Genomic DNA, 15,702 nt, shown 5'->3' on the forward strand with positions numbered 1-15,702 from the left:
ATTTTGCAAAATGTGTAGTACCAATTTCGTTTGTATTTAATAAATATTGTCCAATCATGGACTAATTAGGCTCAAAAGATTCGTCTCGTCAATTCTTTCGTCTATATTTAATACTTCATGCATACGTCTAAAGATTCGATATGACGGAGAATCTAAAAAATTTTGCAAATTTTTTTTGAAACTAAACAAGACCAAATTCAACCACATCACGAAATACAGAGTATCAGAGTCCTAAGCTTGTTTTCAAGGTGCGGCAGGGCTTTTTTGAACGAAAAAACGCAAGCGCCGAAAGCCCCGCCCCGCTCCAATATGGCCGTGCAGGGACAGGATTCGGACGCGGATGCCGGAAGCAACAAGCAACACAAAACTTTGGATCGCCCATCTGTCGTGTGCTCGCACCTCGCCGCGCTCGCGAGTGCCTCCCACGCGTGACGCGTCGCACTCCCACGTCGTGCACGCACTCGCGCAGTCGCGCTCCCCCAGCGCTCACACGCCACCGCGCCGCCTCGCCCCCCTATTTAGGCCCCACCGCCGCCTCACGAGTCACGACTCACGAGCACGCCACCGTCGATTCGCCCGCCCGCGGCCCGCTTCCCCGCTCCATCGCTGCTCCCTTGCACGCACGCACGGCACCCGCGCCCCGGCCAAAAGCCAATTCGAATCTCCCCGCTTCTCTGCGCGGCCGGCCGCGGCGGGGGCGGGGGCGGGGGGCTCTGCTTCGCATTCGCAATGCGGGCCTCCGTCGAGGAGGCGGGCGCGCTCCTGGCGCGGACCGACTCGGCCGGCCGCCGCCGCCGCCGCTCCTCGTCGCCGGTGCGGACCGCGTCCCCGAGGCCCGGTAGCCTTAGGCGCCACTCCTCGTCGTTCCGCGAGGACGTCGGGCACGCCGCCTCCGAGACGTACCTCGTCTCGCGCCTCACCTTCACCCTCCTCCAGTACCTCGGGTAATACGAACTTCCTCACTAGCTCGTCCTCGCCTCGATGAATCCCAAGCGCTTAGTCCGTCTCGTGTATCAACCTTGACGAAGCAGCTGATTAACTAGTAAATGCGTGCGACGGATTGCACGATGCTATCCCGCGCTGCGGCGTTGGATTCGATGCTCTGGAGCGACGGCCGAATGAACTTGCTACTATTTTAGGGAAGTCGCTTACGGTTGGTGGTTCTACAGTACTCATATGCGGTTTGGGTCGAGAAGGCAGCTTTCGCGGAGAAGCAAAATGGGGCTTATAATTGAGGGTACCCTATAATTGATAAAAACGCCTGATTGCGTATGGAACGGCTGATTTGCGTATGGAACTTTCTCGGCTGATAAGTGATAAGGTCAACCACACGGGTGCAGACTGCAGAGTGCCCGACGATTCTGGGTTTCATTTGCGTGCAGACTTTTTATGCTGTTGATGAGTAGCACACCTCGTCTCTGTTTCCGTTCTGTTCTGAAAACTTCGAAAAGGATGCGCATGCTGATGCACTCATGGACCATGGTAGTGTACAGTTGATTGGTCATGTGCAGCCCACTTGCTTTTGAGCTAATCAACCAATCATTATTGATTATATATTTGATAAATGAGGGCAATGAGTTTGGCATGTTCGTGATTACCTTAATCTGGCTGCTCAATTTCGTGATGTAATAATACCAATTTCTTTCTTTGGTGACTGAGCTATACATCTTGTTTTGAAAATTGCATCTGTTGACTATGGCAATTAAACACATGATAGAGGGTCTCAGGACTCACAAGTACTAACATAGAAATATGTGCAAGGTCTTAATGTACTAATAACTAATAAGAGCGTACAGAGCCATTTTAGAAGTACGCAAGCTTCATCATTGAAAGTGACAACACTGTATACAGACATTGTATTTTCTAGCCTTTTCGATGACATATGCACTGTAGTAGTGTCATTCTCTGTGTATTGAAAAATTTCGTATTTATCCAGATATAATACATCAACAGTGTTCTCCCGTTTTGTCTGAATGCTTTGATAAATAGCATTGCTGTTGGTGTTTTTGATGTTCTTTCTGATTTTTACTATTATTCAGGTTAGGTTACCGATGGATGGCACAACTCCTTTCACTCACAATCTACGCAATTTTACTTATGCCAGGATTCTTACAAGGTATATTGAAGCCTACCTGTTAACAGAGTATGATCTGTTGTTTTTTAATATATACGTTTGAGTGTCTTGAAGGGACCTTATGGTTATGACTCCTTCCGCAGGAATATGATATTTTCTCTAATTCTTGAAACATCTTTTCTTGGTTTACAGTTGGATATTACTATTTCTTTTCGAGCCAGGTTCGTAGAAGTGTAGTTTATGGAGACCAACCCAGAAACAGGTAACATCAGTTGGGACTTGGGAAGGCCACATAGCTGGAAACACAGCTAGTATTTCCTATACATGGGTTGAATAATGTGATGAGTATTACACTATACAGGTTGGATCTATACATACCAGAAGATAATAGTAGGCCCTGCCCAGTGATGGCCTTTGTAACTGGTGGAGCATGGATTATTGGGTTAGTATTGATGATTCTAAAAAAACTGCAGTAATACTTGGTGACTTTATTGATGAATTTGTTTACTTATAGTTACAAAGCATGGGGTGCTCTTCTAGGACGACGATTGGCAGAGCGAGGAATAATAGTTGCTTGCATTGATTACAGGTGCTGATTGTTTGAGTTCTACTTCTATGTTTTTTTTATTACTAATGAGGGATTATGGAGTCTTTGTGTATCTTGTTTGCTTGACACAGCAATCATATACTCCTTTCAGAAATTTCCCACAAGGTACAATAGGCGACATGGTTCATGATGCTTCTCAGGGAATTTCTTTTGTGTGCAACAACATTGCCAGCTACGGAGGAGATCCTAATCAGTAAGTGAGCAACTTTTAAATTTCTCTAGTTAACTTGGCATGGAAATTTGCATAATTCCATGTTAAGATCTGTCATGTTAGTATATGTTTTCTCAAAAATGCAGGAGAGCTGCATGTCATTTCGTTAAGATGAAAAAACCTGCAAGGAGAGGCCAGCGGGCCAGCTCCCATCATGTTAGTGTTTGTGACTTGTGGTTTACACTTTATAGCTGCTAAAGGCTATCAATTTAAATTGTAGTTGCTAAAAGAATTGATGAGTCAGTCACTGGGGAGGAAAGTTGGCCTACTCTGTTGTTTGCTTCATTGCCATTGGACGTTCTCATGGAACCTTACCCATTCTATTTTATCCAGCTTTGCTTATCCTTGTGCATTCTGTTAACGATGAATCTTTATATCCTTTGATTTTCAGTACTGGTTAACTTTGGTTATATGTGAATGCAAAATCTGGTTCCATTTTAAACACTTAATAACTTGAGTAGAATTTATGAATCTGTAGGATCTACTTGATGGGACAGTCAGCAGGTGCACATATTGCAGCCTGTGCCCTCATGGAGCAAGCAGTAAAAGAATCCGGTGGGCATCCTGTTTCTTGGAGTGTTACCCAAATCAAAGCATACTTCGGTTTATCTGGAGGGTGAGATCTTAGGTTCTGTCATTCATTAGCCTTCTCTATTGCACGATTATTTTGAGTCCTGCAGATTGATGAGCTAATACAATGCATATGGCTCGGGCAGCCAAGCTCCTTTTAAGCTATCCTGAATTTTTAGGATCATGTCTTTGAACTTAAAATCTGTAGCCAAAAGATAAGATATCATATTGTCCTCACTCCTCAACACATGAGTATCTTCTGCAGAAGGTGCTGTTTGCACCAAGTGACGCTGGGGAAACATGCAATTGCCCATTTTGAGTCTTCAAATGTGAATGCACTAAAAATCTTCTGTCCGTTTACTTGTCATGCGATATAGATGTAACCTATCCAATAACGAACTTCCCTAAAATATGAAACCGAAGCTAATGATCTTCATCTGTTAGAGTACGTAAGGGACCTATTGGGCCTGGGCTGGTGCAATAGCCCATTAGTGTTAGGGTTAATTAGAGATAAGGGTCGCTTGCTTAGGGGTCAAGTAAGCCTTGCTTGTAAGTCAAGTAAACCTCTTTATATAAGGAGAGAAGATGTATCAATTTAATCAAGCAAAAGATTAGAAGAAAATCCCTTCCCTCTTCCTCGGCCGTGGGCAAGGCCCTCGGCCGGCCTCCTAGCGCCCTAGCCGCCACAACAATATCTGGGTGAACAGTATCCGCGGGTACTGTAGCTCCACGGGTACTGTAGCACGCCAGCAGCCGCGTCAGCCGCCATCGCTCCCCTCTGCCACTTAACATCATCACTGCATTGCATCTGGATGACTTGGGTTTATCAGTAAAAGCGTTTTCTTGCAGATACAACATGCATAATTTGGTCGACCATTTCCATCAGCGTGGTCTTTATCGCTCAATATTCCTCAGGTATTAAATTGGATATCTAATGAAGTGGTATCTAGTAACAATCAAATATTAGAGTAAGTATTAAGGAAGGATTTGAACTACAATTTCAGCATAATGGAAGGAGAGGAATCATTGTCACGTTATTCTCCTGAAATTGTTGCCAAGACATCAAGTGCTGAAACCATAGCTCTTCTGCCTCTTATTGTTCTTATGCATGGAACTGAAGATTATTCAATACCATCATCTGCCAGGTTGGTTCATATTCTTTTTATAGATGTTTGTTTAGGTGAAGGGCAAAAATCAAGTAAACCTAGAGTTTTGGTTGACATGATTTCTCTATGCTTGTCATGCTGTTCTGTTGAAATGAAACTCTACGACGGTCCAAATACGTTAGCCCTTGAATTTGACAAAAGCAACTTTCCTACAGATGCTTAACTCATTGGACTAAAAATCATTGGCTATTGACAATTTGACATGATAGAAACCAGTTCAATAGAATTTACTAGATGGACTCATGAAGCCATGCACCAAGCTGAGGCAGGATTAAAGTACGGTTTTAAGGTGTCTAAAGATTTTCCTGCAACTGTGATGTTCCTTCAACCCTCCTTTTACAATTTACCATTTCTTTTCCTGTATTAAGGTATTCCTTGAACACCAACACTGTGCATAAATGTATATACAGACTGGAAGGTTGATAGACATAATTTGCAGCTTTTCTGGTTTAAAAACAAAACAAAAACCACAACACTTCGAGGTGAAATCCCTTTGTCCTCCTAGACTCCGGAATAAATACTGGTAAACTGGAGCACTGCTTGATTAGAATGTCAATTGCCAAGTTTTATGAGAATATTGTCTTCTCCTCAGATGTCAAATCAATGGTCAAATTTTTTGAGCAAAACCACTACAATGAGATTGGTTGCTATAGTTGCTAATCTTATGTGATCAACCGGAACTTCCCTTTGTGTATATTTCTTTGCTTCTACTGTAGATTGATATTTTTTTGGATGGATTGTCTCTTGATTGACCCATCATATAACAAATACAGCCTTCTCAATTTCATGTTACCATCTACTCTATCTTCCGTGTGCAGTCAAACTTTTGTTGACGTCCTCCAGCAAGCTGGTGCTCAAGCAAGGTTACTATTGTACGAAGGGAAAACACATACAGATATCTTTTTACAGGTTTCATGTCTTGACCTTTTATAGAGAATTAATTTTCCACATGTTTCTAACTTTTCAAGCTCTTTTAATACTTGATAGTATGTAGATGTACAGTAAATTTGATAACACTGTTACATGTTGATACATTTTTTTTTTTTTTTGCAAATTGGATTGGTTCCTTTTATTTTACTAAGCTTGGTGGACATCTACATCTTAGGGTTGTTTATGGATGTTGGAGTTTACAAGTATTTCTCTAGTTCATGCTTCTTGATTGGCGCAGAATAAATCGTATCCCTAATGTTTATGGATGTTGGAGTTTACAAGTATTTCTCTAGTTCATGCTTCTTGATTGGCGCAGAATAAATCTTATCCCTGATTTTGTAGAAGGTCTGGATTCTTCTATTTGGGAAGAAAGTAGTCATCGCTGTCTAATTTATTAATGATTGGCTTGCCATCAATTACGAAAAAAACTTTTCCTGTGATGGAGTTGGATTAAAACTAAAAGTTTAGTACTTACTGATGCGGTCCATAATGTATCTTTCTGGAAGCAATTTTTTTGCTAATCTTAGCCTAATTAACCAACTCATGACTAATTTTTGGCTAAATCACATAGGACATAGGGCTTGTTTCATGAAAAAAATGTGCTTGTAAAGTTAAAGGGAAACTTGATATGCCATAGAATGCCACTGGTTTCTTTTCAGTTTCTAACCAAGTTATTCATGGGTTGTTACTGAGAAACCTGGTAGTGACCACAATTTGGGACATATGTTTGAAGTGTTTGATGCATGTCACTATGTCAGAACTTGCTCCAGGGATATGCATGTATCGATCTTATTGCCATGTTTTATACTGTTTGATATTATATAAGATGAAGATTTTATGGTTTGTTTCCTTGAACTTCCTTTAATTAGTGTGGTCAGAACTAACGCAACTACCTGAACATCACTGCAGAATGTATTCTGTTATGGTTTGCTAGAGTATCTCACTCAACTTTGCATTGTTATAACTATATCTTGTTTCTTTATTTTTTTTCCCCTTAGGACCCTCTTAGGGGTGGAAGAGATCCATTGGTTGAAGACGTGTTGTCTATTATTCATGCTGATGATGCAATTGCACGTCAAAAGATTGCTTTAGCACCAACTCCAAAGAGATTAGTTTATGAGTGGCAATTAAAGTTGGCCCGCCAAATTAGTCCATTCTAGCAGGTAGTGCTGTCCACAACCTTAAGTCTTTTTCCGTATGCTCTGTCTTCATTACAAACATTTTTGATAATTTGTTTGTCCAAAAAAGTTTTGCAAATTAGGTTAGAAAAGCACGTGTAGTTTTTGGTTTCTCATCAGTAGATGAATTCCAGATTAATATTTTATCCTCTCCCATTATTTCAGTAAGCTATTGCTGCATAGTAAAGCAACAATCTAAAATTCTAAATGCTTTGACCCGCATACATATGTAGAGCATAAATATTAGGATTTCGATCAATTTCCTCATCCAGTACTATGTATACCCGGAGAAAGATTTAGTTTGCATATTAGTGAGATCTTTTCTTTTCAAAACGTTTTAGGTACGGATCACTTTAAAGTCGTCTGTGTGCAAAATATCTAGTATGAAGCATGGAGAAGCTTGATCTGTGGATTTTGCACCTTCTTGAGGAAAGGGTGCTCGGGGAGCCGTTGAGCTGGATTGGATCAGGCAAGCAAAGAATTCTCGCGTCTTCTTTATTTGCACAATGCTGGTCTAGCAATACGAGAGGAAGAAGCTACATACTAACATACACGACTGGAAATGGAAACCGCATCATCTTTCTTAGCAAAGCTGTATATAATGTTGTATATTGTATTGCACAAAGGCTTGTAATACGTTTTCTGTGCCTCGTTCCAAAATATAATTCATTTCAAAATGCAAGTCATTTTAGTTTTGACCTAACTTTGATCAAGTTTATAAAATATTCTGTTCACATCTAATAGTAAAATGCACTCAAGAAACAGTGCATGAAAGATTCATTTAATGAAACTATGTGAATCAAAGTACACTCACTCCTATAAACATATGTTGCTCCTATAAGTATCTCTAAAGTATTGGATAGCCTATTATTAAAGAACAACACTATTAAATCCTGAAATAAATTTAGAAAAAATATGAACATCTATATCAAGTGGACGATTCGATGGGATACCTATTATTAAAAATAATAATATTGTTAAATCCTAGAATAAATCTAGAAAAATATGAGTATCCATATTAAGTTGAGGACTCTCGGTCAGCAGGTTTTACCATAAAAAACCCAACTAATTGAGTACACTTAGTTTGCTAATGAAACTAATTTGATGGTATTGATGTTGATACATTGTTCCATAAATTTTTGAAAGTTAGGGAACATTGACTTTAAAGACAACTAAAATAACGTATATTTTACAACGAATGAAGATAATGTAAGAATATTCCTTCCGTCGATTGGACTAGCTAATACCAAGGTTCTGTTTTACTACCACTATGATAGCCAATTGTTCCGTTACTGTCGCTAGTAATGTTATGGCTCCGCTAAATACCGCTATTTAGCTTAGCCACAAATCACTGGTAATATTGACCAAGGTTATTCATTTATAGCCCTTGATGATTATAATCTATGCATCTTTGGTGTGATCTTTAATTTATATAAATGGTGCAATGAACTACTCATTACTTCTAAATTGTAAGATGTTTTGTCTTTGCTTTTACTATATATTTATATATTTAGATATAGTGTATATCTAAGTTCATAGCAAAGTTATGTATCTAGAAAAACCAAAACATTTTACTTCTAAATTGTAAGATGTTTTGTCTTTGTTTTTACTATATATTTAGACATAGTATATATCTAAGTGCATAGCAAAGTTATGTATCTAGAAAAACTAAAACGTCTTATAATTCAAAATGGAGTATTGAATGATTCTTGGATTGTTTGATTTTGAATGTTGTAGAAATATAAATGCTAATTATATCCGTGACTATATTGGTTGTTTTAGCATGAATGTTTATTGACGGGCTTAAAAATATGTATTCTCCTTATATATGTATTTGAGTGTTTGTGTTTATAAAATTTTCTTAATGACGTGTTTTCCTATATAATCAATAAAAAAGTTTATGTTATCTATAAAATCGGTAAATGAAATAGCTTCCACTATATACTACTATAGTTTTTTATAGCTTCTAGAGAAGGCTGCCGGTAAATATTATAGTCCGTGATTTAAACCTTGGTTAGCATAAGGCTTTTCTCTTTCGAGGCATTTTTGCCATGTAGAGCTCTGTGTGGAAAGATGGCCTATCAAATTTTATGAATCGCCGTCGTCACAGATTGTTTGGCGTGATTTTTATAGTAAGATTTGTCTCACGATTTACAGGTAAACTGTGCAATTAGTTTTTGTTTTCATCCATATTTAATGCTCCATGCATATGCCGCAACATTTGATATGACGGAAAATCTTGAATTTTTTTTGGTTTTTGGGGTGAATTAAACAAGGTTCCAAACAGGACCGAAGTTACCTATCTGAAACCGCTTCCTTTTCTAGTTTCTTTGTTTATTTCGATTGCTGTATACCATTCTGTTTACGTACTGTATAACTCAACAAGGCGTAAGCACGAACTATAATATTCAAAATCCTGTAAAACACTATGCTAGAACAAGTAGTTATGCTGGAAAAATGACTATCATTACTATAACATGAAGCGGCAAAGGATGAAGAAGGCGATGACACAGTTACAACGTCTTATTTGTAGTATTAATTCATCAGTCATCACACATAGGGACGCACACACCGTCACATGGAAGACACAAGAAAGGAAGGACTGGATTTATAATTCATAATAACATAGCATGAAGACACTCATGCGAAGAAGCTCCACTACATCTCACACTGTCACTTTTTGGCTGCCGCCGGTTTGCTGCTCTTCACCTGCAGGGTTTCATCAGGTGAATCACTTAAACCATCACACGAACAGATCACAAGGTAATTATCGCATAAACTGCAGTATTATTATACCTTCTTTTTGGTTTCCCGGGGCTTCTGCTCAGCCTTCTTGACGCCGCCGCTCTTGGCGGCGGACGGCTTCGTCGCCGTCTCGCTGAGCTTGGGTGCCGGCTCCTTGCCCTGCGCTGCAACTCCGGCGGGCTTCGAGGCCTTCAGGGAAGCCATTGTCGTTGTTGTGTGCTACTTACTAGTAGCTCTGTTGCAACTAACACTGCTTGAAGCTTAATGTCACTTTGGACCTGATGAACTGGGGAGGCAACGGGACGAGGTATTTATAGGCCGTTCAAGTGTGGCCGACCTCGCAGAATTCGGATCGCTGAATTCGATCGGATCCTAGCTAGAATTATTGCAAGAATAAAGGCGCGCTGAATTATTGCAGCTTGTTTGGTACTCTTGCATGCGTCGAAGCAAGTGATGGCACGGTGCTTCTTTTCTGCAGAATTGGATGCCTGGGAGCTGGGATTGGGAGGACGCGAGTTGTTACCGGACTTGAAACTTGTCCTATAGAAAATGTTTCAGACGTATTATTCGGTGAGTCGATTACGCACACTGGTGCCAGGAATGTTCAAAAGAGAATGAGGTTAAGAAGAGCTTATCACATGCTTATCTCGTAAGGTGAGTGCGTTTTACCTGCTGCTAATCTCGTTTTTCATAGTCTCGAGTGTTATTTTTCTATACGTGTCGAGAGGGAGCGAATACCACCAATCCTCAGGTAGCCCATCTTTTCTCTACGCGGGCTGGACCGCAGCGGATCTGCGGATGGGAGCCCCCAGTGCACATATGGCCCAAGGTCCAGTAGAGCCGAAATAGGCAGAGTTTGCTTTAAGAGTTAAGATTGCCTGAGTGGTGATGCACTGATGCTTATGCTTATGCGATGATGCTTATGCTTTTTTACATCTCTTGAAATTTCTGTTCTTTTCATTGGGTGACACATTTTTTGTAAAACTGTATTTTTTTAAGTAAAACTAGAGACGTTATTGTTATACATTTTTTTTGGAAAATAATTTTTTACTGCTATGCATTTTCTGGGAAGACATTTACTGTTATGCGTTTAAATCCATACTAATTAGCATCATGTGGTGATTTTGTCAAGCTCAAGATCTACCAGTTTATTCTGTCAGAAGTGCTCATATGGATAGAATATGTGTATTTATAGAGTGTGTTGAGTATCTGTGTCTGTGTCATTGTTTAACACCCCCCATTACAAACACTTTGGACAAAATATACATGAAACATATAAAAACACTTATAAAGTTCTTTGTTTTTTTAGAATGCACCTAAAAACCTAGTCCTAGCTTAAAAACTTCTTGAACTCCACTATTCTTTCCTTGATTCTGTGGTCCACCAAAACAAACAAGTTGATTTTCAGTTCAACGTGGTTCAGTCCTTCAGGGTGCTTTGAGCTTGAAGATTGAGGTCATGATGTAACTAGGTTGGGAATTTGGAATATATCGAGACTTAAAGAGGTATAGGAATTTGATTCCATTCACGCGTTAATCATCTTTGCAGTCCACCAATTCCCATCAAATTAGACGAGCGAACATATCCACACTACCTTCTGTATAAAATCCTCTTTGCCATGGATGATACACTAAACGAAAATTTGTTGTACTATTTGGTAAAAACTATTTTTAATCACATTATAAATATAAATGTAGATGCTCATAAACACATATGCGCCACCATCACTCATATGAACACTAGCACACATATCCTACACCCATGACCACCTGTGAAATAATGACCCGACAAATCTCAAAATTGACAAAGTCACCATATGGCCTCACTATCGATAGACATGTCGCTACCACTTAGAGAATTAACACCCCCCTATGAATGCATGTATGGACATCCTACCTTATGAGCACCTCCAATAAACCAAGCCAATAGATCTCAAGATGTCTCCTACTACTAAAAATAACACTATTAAATTTTGAAAAATACAAGCATCCGTATGTCAAGTCGAGACCTTAAACCTAGGTGGAAATGTTACACCACAAGCAATCTAATCAACCATGCTACAATCAGTGTAGGAGGGGCTAAAATCGGTGGAATAGTCGATCAATATATTGCTTTAGCATCTAAATTATTTATATTAAATATATTGCTTGGAGGACAAGAGGCTATCCTAAAGATAAGGCTCCTGGAACTACAATCAATCAGAGTCTACCATATATGGGAATCCCTAGAGTTATCCCAATACTCCCTCCGTATCTATAAAGAAAGTTGTTTTTGGACAAGGTTTGGGTCAAACATTAAAAATATAAATCATAAATAACTTTTAAGTTATTGAGTTTGAAAATATGAAAACAATATGAATAGATTTGTCTTGAAAAATACTTTCATAAAAATATACATATACCACTTTTTGATAAATATTTGTATAAAAAAATAAAGAGTCAAATTTAGGCTTTGAAAATCGTGTCGCTGTCCTAAACAACTTTGTTTATAGGTATGGATGGAGTATACTCTAATACTCTTGTAGTTATATTAATATACTCTAACACTCTTGTAGTTATATCGGGGCAGGAGACCTAAGTACCGGCAGCGCGCTACCCCTCATATAGATCATTATGTGCAGTCTCCCCGAGGGCATGCGTAGTGGAAGTTTTAAGGTTTGTGGCCTAGGATCTAAGCTTAAACTCGCGAGGGAGATAGAATTGGTGGAATAGTCGATTGATATGTTGCTTGAGCCTCTAGGCTATTTATGCAAACTACATTTCATGGAGAGAAAAGAGCCTATTCTAGAAATAAGGCACGTATCCCATCAATCTTAACCTATCATATCCGGAGATCTATAAAGATACATCAATATATTTAACACTCAGTTTGCTATTTGCTAAAAGCTATCATGACCCACTACTGAATACTGATTTATGTATGGAGTACCCTATGTCCAATGTAGATGAGAATCTTTTGTGTACTAAGGGTCCGTTGCGAGTAAGATATCATAGCTATGCGTTTATGGGTTGAGGATCTATTTGGTTCTACTATCAGGGGCTCCCTATGACCCTACCCCTCTTTATATACGACCCTACCCCTCTTTATATAGTCTAAGGGTAAGGTTACAAAGAGAGTCATGATCGGTTTATAGGTAGGTTTTCTAATCAGTTATAATAGATGGAGCCGATTTTCATATATACCTTGGTATGTTTTATCCATCAAGTAGATAAAGTATATCCTTGTCCGATTGGGCCTATTGAGTAGTCGCATCAGACTATTCCCTTCAGGTATTTCTCTTAAAATGAGAGTACCATATACCATATTGATGGAACGAACTAAGGGGTTGTTTGGCTCCTAGCCAACGTCCGCCACGCCATAGTGTGGCACAGTGTGGCGCTGCCATAGTCTGGTTGCGTCCAAATTCTTCACCACACTTGCCACACACTAGAAGACAAAGCGGTAGGGAGAAAATGACAGGGAGACAAGACACTAGCAGCCCAAGCTTAGATGAGAACCAAACAACAACCAAAGTTGGTCTGGCAGTCGCAGCTTAGGTGTGGCATGGTGTGGCTCCAAAGAAAACACACCCTAAAAATTATAAGCCCGAGGGTACTAGGTACAAAAGTATGAAGATGACTCTATTGTTTTATCAGCCATATTTTTTCTGTCAGCCAATAATATTTTTCTCTCATGATAAATCAGCGAACAATATTTTCAGCCATAACCCGTTCGAAGAAGTTTGGACTTATTTGAACTAATTAGAATTAAAATTGTTAGCTATAGTCGTTGACTAAATTTTGTTAGAGAATGTTCGATACGTGATGGTAGACTTATGGTAAAGTTTTTTTTTGCCATTATTACACGCGCAGAGATGTGATTCATTAGCTCATTTCAACTAGTTAATAATGGATTAATATATAATGAGTTGGATGGTTGGTTAATAATTAAAAAAATATATCATTCTGTTTAGATCGTTTAGGTCTACGGGATAATTCTTAGCTATCCATTAACCTCCATATTAAACCGGCCCTAAGGGCTGTTCCGTTAGAGTTATTCCTGGTAGAAATATTTTGAACACAACGCAGCCTTAGAACCCCGCAATAGTGGACTCGTGCCATCCCCTCGGTGCATTTGTCACTCGTTAATTAAAGCTGGTACCGTTGACGTGAAAAAGAAAAACTCGTGACGGACGCGGACCGGACACAGCGATGCCCTTTATCGAGGACCGTGCTCGAGAACGGGCCGAAAGGACGCAGGCAGAGGCAGTAGTGCAGCGTCTAGATCCAATTTTTTTTTTAAATTTTAACACGGTAAAATTATCATTTTTATTTGATAAGTAATGTTTATTTATAAAATAATTAGACTTAAAATATTTATTTCGTAATTTATAGATAAATTATATAATTAGTTTTTATTTTTATTTAGATTTTTTCTAAAAAAATCCGAGGTCAACCACATCAGGCACCAATCATGTCGCTCACGCGACACAAGTGACAGTGACAATAATACTATAATCATGACAGGTCCGTCAGTCACTCTGAGTAGGCTACTGTACTCCAGTCTCGGGCCTTCACCCTGAAAACCAAAAAGTTTTCAAAATTCTCTGTCACATCGAATCTTATGATACATGCATGAAACATTAAATATAGACGAAAACAAAAACTAATTACACAGTTTAGCTGAAAATCATGAGACGAATCTTTTGATCCTAGTTAGTCCATGATTGGATAATATTTGTCACAAACAAACGAAAATGCTACAGTTTCGAAAAGTTTTCACTTTTCGGAACTAAACAAGGCCTCGGTCTTCTCTTCTCTTCTCCGGTGCATCTCCAACACGCCAGCAGGCCATCAATCGCCATGCAAGGGTTTCCCAAGCGCTGTCGCGAATCAATCGACTGCCGTCTGCCGCTTGGCGCAGGAGCAGCGGTGCAGCTCTCCGGTGCTTGGGCACCCAGGGGCGCTCTGCACTGCACGTCTGCACCCCAGCTTGCTCGATCGGCGAGCCAGGTGCCGGCATTTTAGCTCTAGGGCCATCTATCGTTAGGAGTGGTAAAAGGAGATTAGGCACATGGTCGCCCTGCTCCCGACTGTCCGAATTCAGACATTCAGCCATGTGTTTAGCGGGTACGAGTACCAGCGTGCCGCTCTCGGCATGATTACGGCCGCCGTTTTGCGCCAGCAAAACCCCCATGCTTTTTTGCATAGGAACACGGTGGCCACCCGCGTGCTATCTGCCGATCTATCCGTGAACACTCGCCGGCCGCTTTCACTCCCACTCGGCCCCGGCCTGGGCCTCGATCGGGTGAGTGAGATGCTGTCGAGCCGGGCGGGGGGCATCGCGTCATGGGCAAATGCCGCATGCTGTCCTGCGTGGCCACGTCGAATGATAGCACGAGCTTCTCAGGGTGGGGTAAGACCATCATTATTCATCGCTGGCGTGTTTTAGTTAACTCGAGGGATCTAAATTGATCAGCGTGGAATGTCATGTGTAAATTGATCAGCATGGAATGTCTTGTCTTGCATATATCAGAGGCTTTGGCACCGAGCTTTTGAGTCTAATTAATCTATGGTTACATAATGATTACCAAATACAAACGGAACTACTACAATATCAAAATATATAAAAAAGTTTGGATCTAAACAAAGTCTAAATATTGCTCAATAGTACAAATGCTGGTACAAACCACGCCAATAAACGGCCCCTGTTGCGGAGGCAGGAGCTAGGAATCGATCGACCCAACAATGAGAAAGGAATCCGTCAGAGAAGCCGCTTGTGACAAATCCTGCATGGGATCGATTTATTGGCATCTGACATCATGAAGGCATCCATCACTTGAGATAGCTAGTGTTCCAAATAGATACATGCTTCTCTGGTCTAACCTAATGCACTAAATGAAAAAAATAGAAATTTTTTTATATATTTAGTTTATTAAATTAGATTAGAGCAGAATTAAAGATATATATTTAGAGCATCATACCTGTCGGTGTTTTATCCCCCGGGGGGTCACACCAACGAGTAAATTTGTATGCGTGCTCCCCTTTTCCGGATGGTGATGCAAGAAAACGCAGAGATTTATCCTGGTTCAGGCAAGAGAAGGCCCTACGTCCAGTGGGGGGGGGAGAGTTTGTATTATCTTGCACCTAAGTGCTTGTACAGGGGTGAATACAAGCGTGGAATGAAATGAGTCGCTCTACTACGCGTGTGAGTGTGGCCTTGTGTCCTAGTGTTGTTTTTTT

At 40.2% G+C, this 15,702-nt stretch overlaps 1 protein-coding gene across 2 annotated transcripts; it reads left to right on the plus strand.

The window, feature by feature from the left end:
• Positions 344 to 7,470, plus strand: LOC8058225 (probable isoprenylcysteine alpha-carbonyl methylesterase ICMEL2). 2 transcript variants are annotated; one of them, XM_002455993.2, is made up of 12 exons: positions 344 to 944; positions 2,040 to 2,116; positions 2,267 to 2,336; positions 2,436 to 2,516; positions 2,589 to 2,663; positions 2,773 to 2,874; positions 3,371 to 3,508; positions 4,312 to 4,377; positions 4,467 to 4,607; positions 5,447 to 5,537; positions 6,557 to 6,721; positions 7,078 to 7,470. In XM_002455993.2, the coding sequence occupies exons 1-11, from the start codon at positions 730 to 732 to the stop codon at positions 6,716 to 6,718; spliced, it is 1,218 nt and encodes a 405-aa protein (XP_002456038.2). In that variant the 5' UTR covers positions 344 to 729; the 3' UTR covers positions 6,719 to 6,721; positions 7,078 to 7,470. The 2 variants fall into 2 exon arrangements, with proteins under 2 accessions (XP_002456038.2, XP_021313274.1); XM_021457599.1 differs by lacking the exons at positions 4,312 to 4,377; positions 4,467 to 4,607.

This window comes from Sorghum bicolor, chromosome 3 (genome assembly GCF_000003195.3).
Source record: "Sorghum bicolor cultivar BTx623 chromosome 3, Sorghum_bicolor_NCBIv3, whole genome shotgun sequence".
Classification (NCBI taxonomy): domain Eukaryota; kingdom Viridiplantae; phylum Streptophyta; class Magnoliopsida; order Poales; family Poaceae; genus Sorghum; species Sorghum bicolor.

Excerpts from the sequence above, each read along its gene's own strand:
- LOC8058225 (XM_002455993.2), top strand. The coding sequence starts at position 730 with ATGCGGGCCTCCGTCGAGGAGGCGGGCGCGCTCCTGGCGCGGACCGAC. Across the intron at positions 2,117-2,266 it reads TATGCCAGGATTCTTACAAG|TTGGATATTACTATTTCTTT; the intron begins GTATATTGAAGC and ends CTTGGTTTACAG. Across the intron at positions 2,337-2,435 it reads GGAGACCAACCCAGAAACAG|GTTGGATCTATACATACCAG; the intron begins GTAACATCAGTT and ends TACACTATACAG.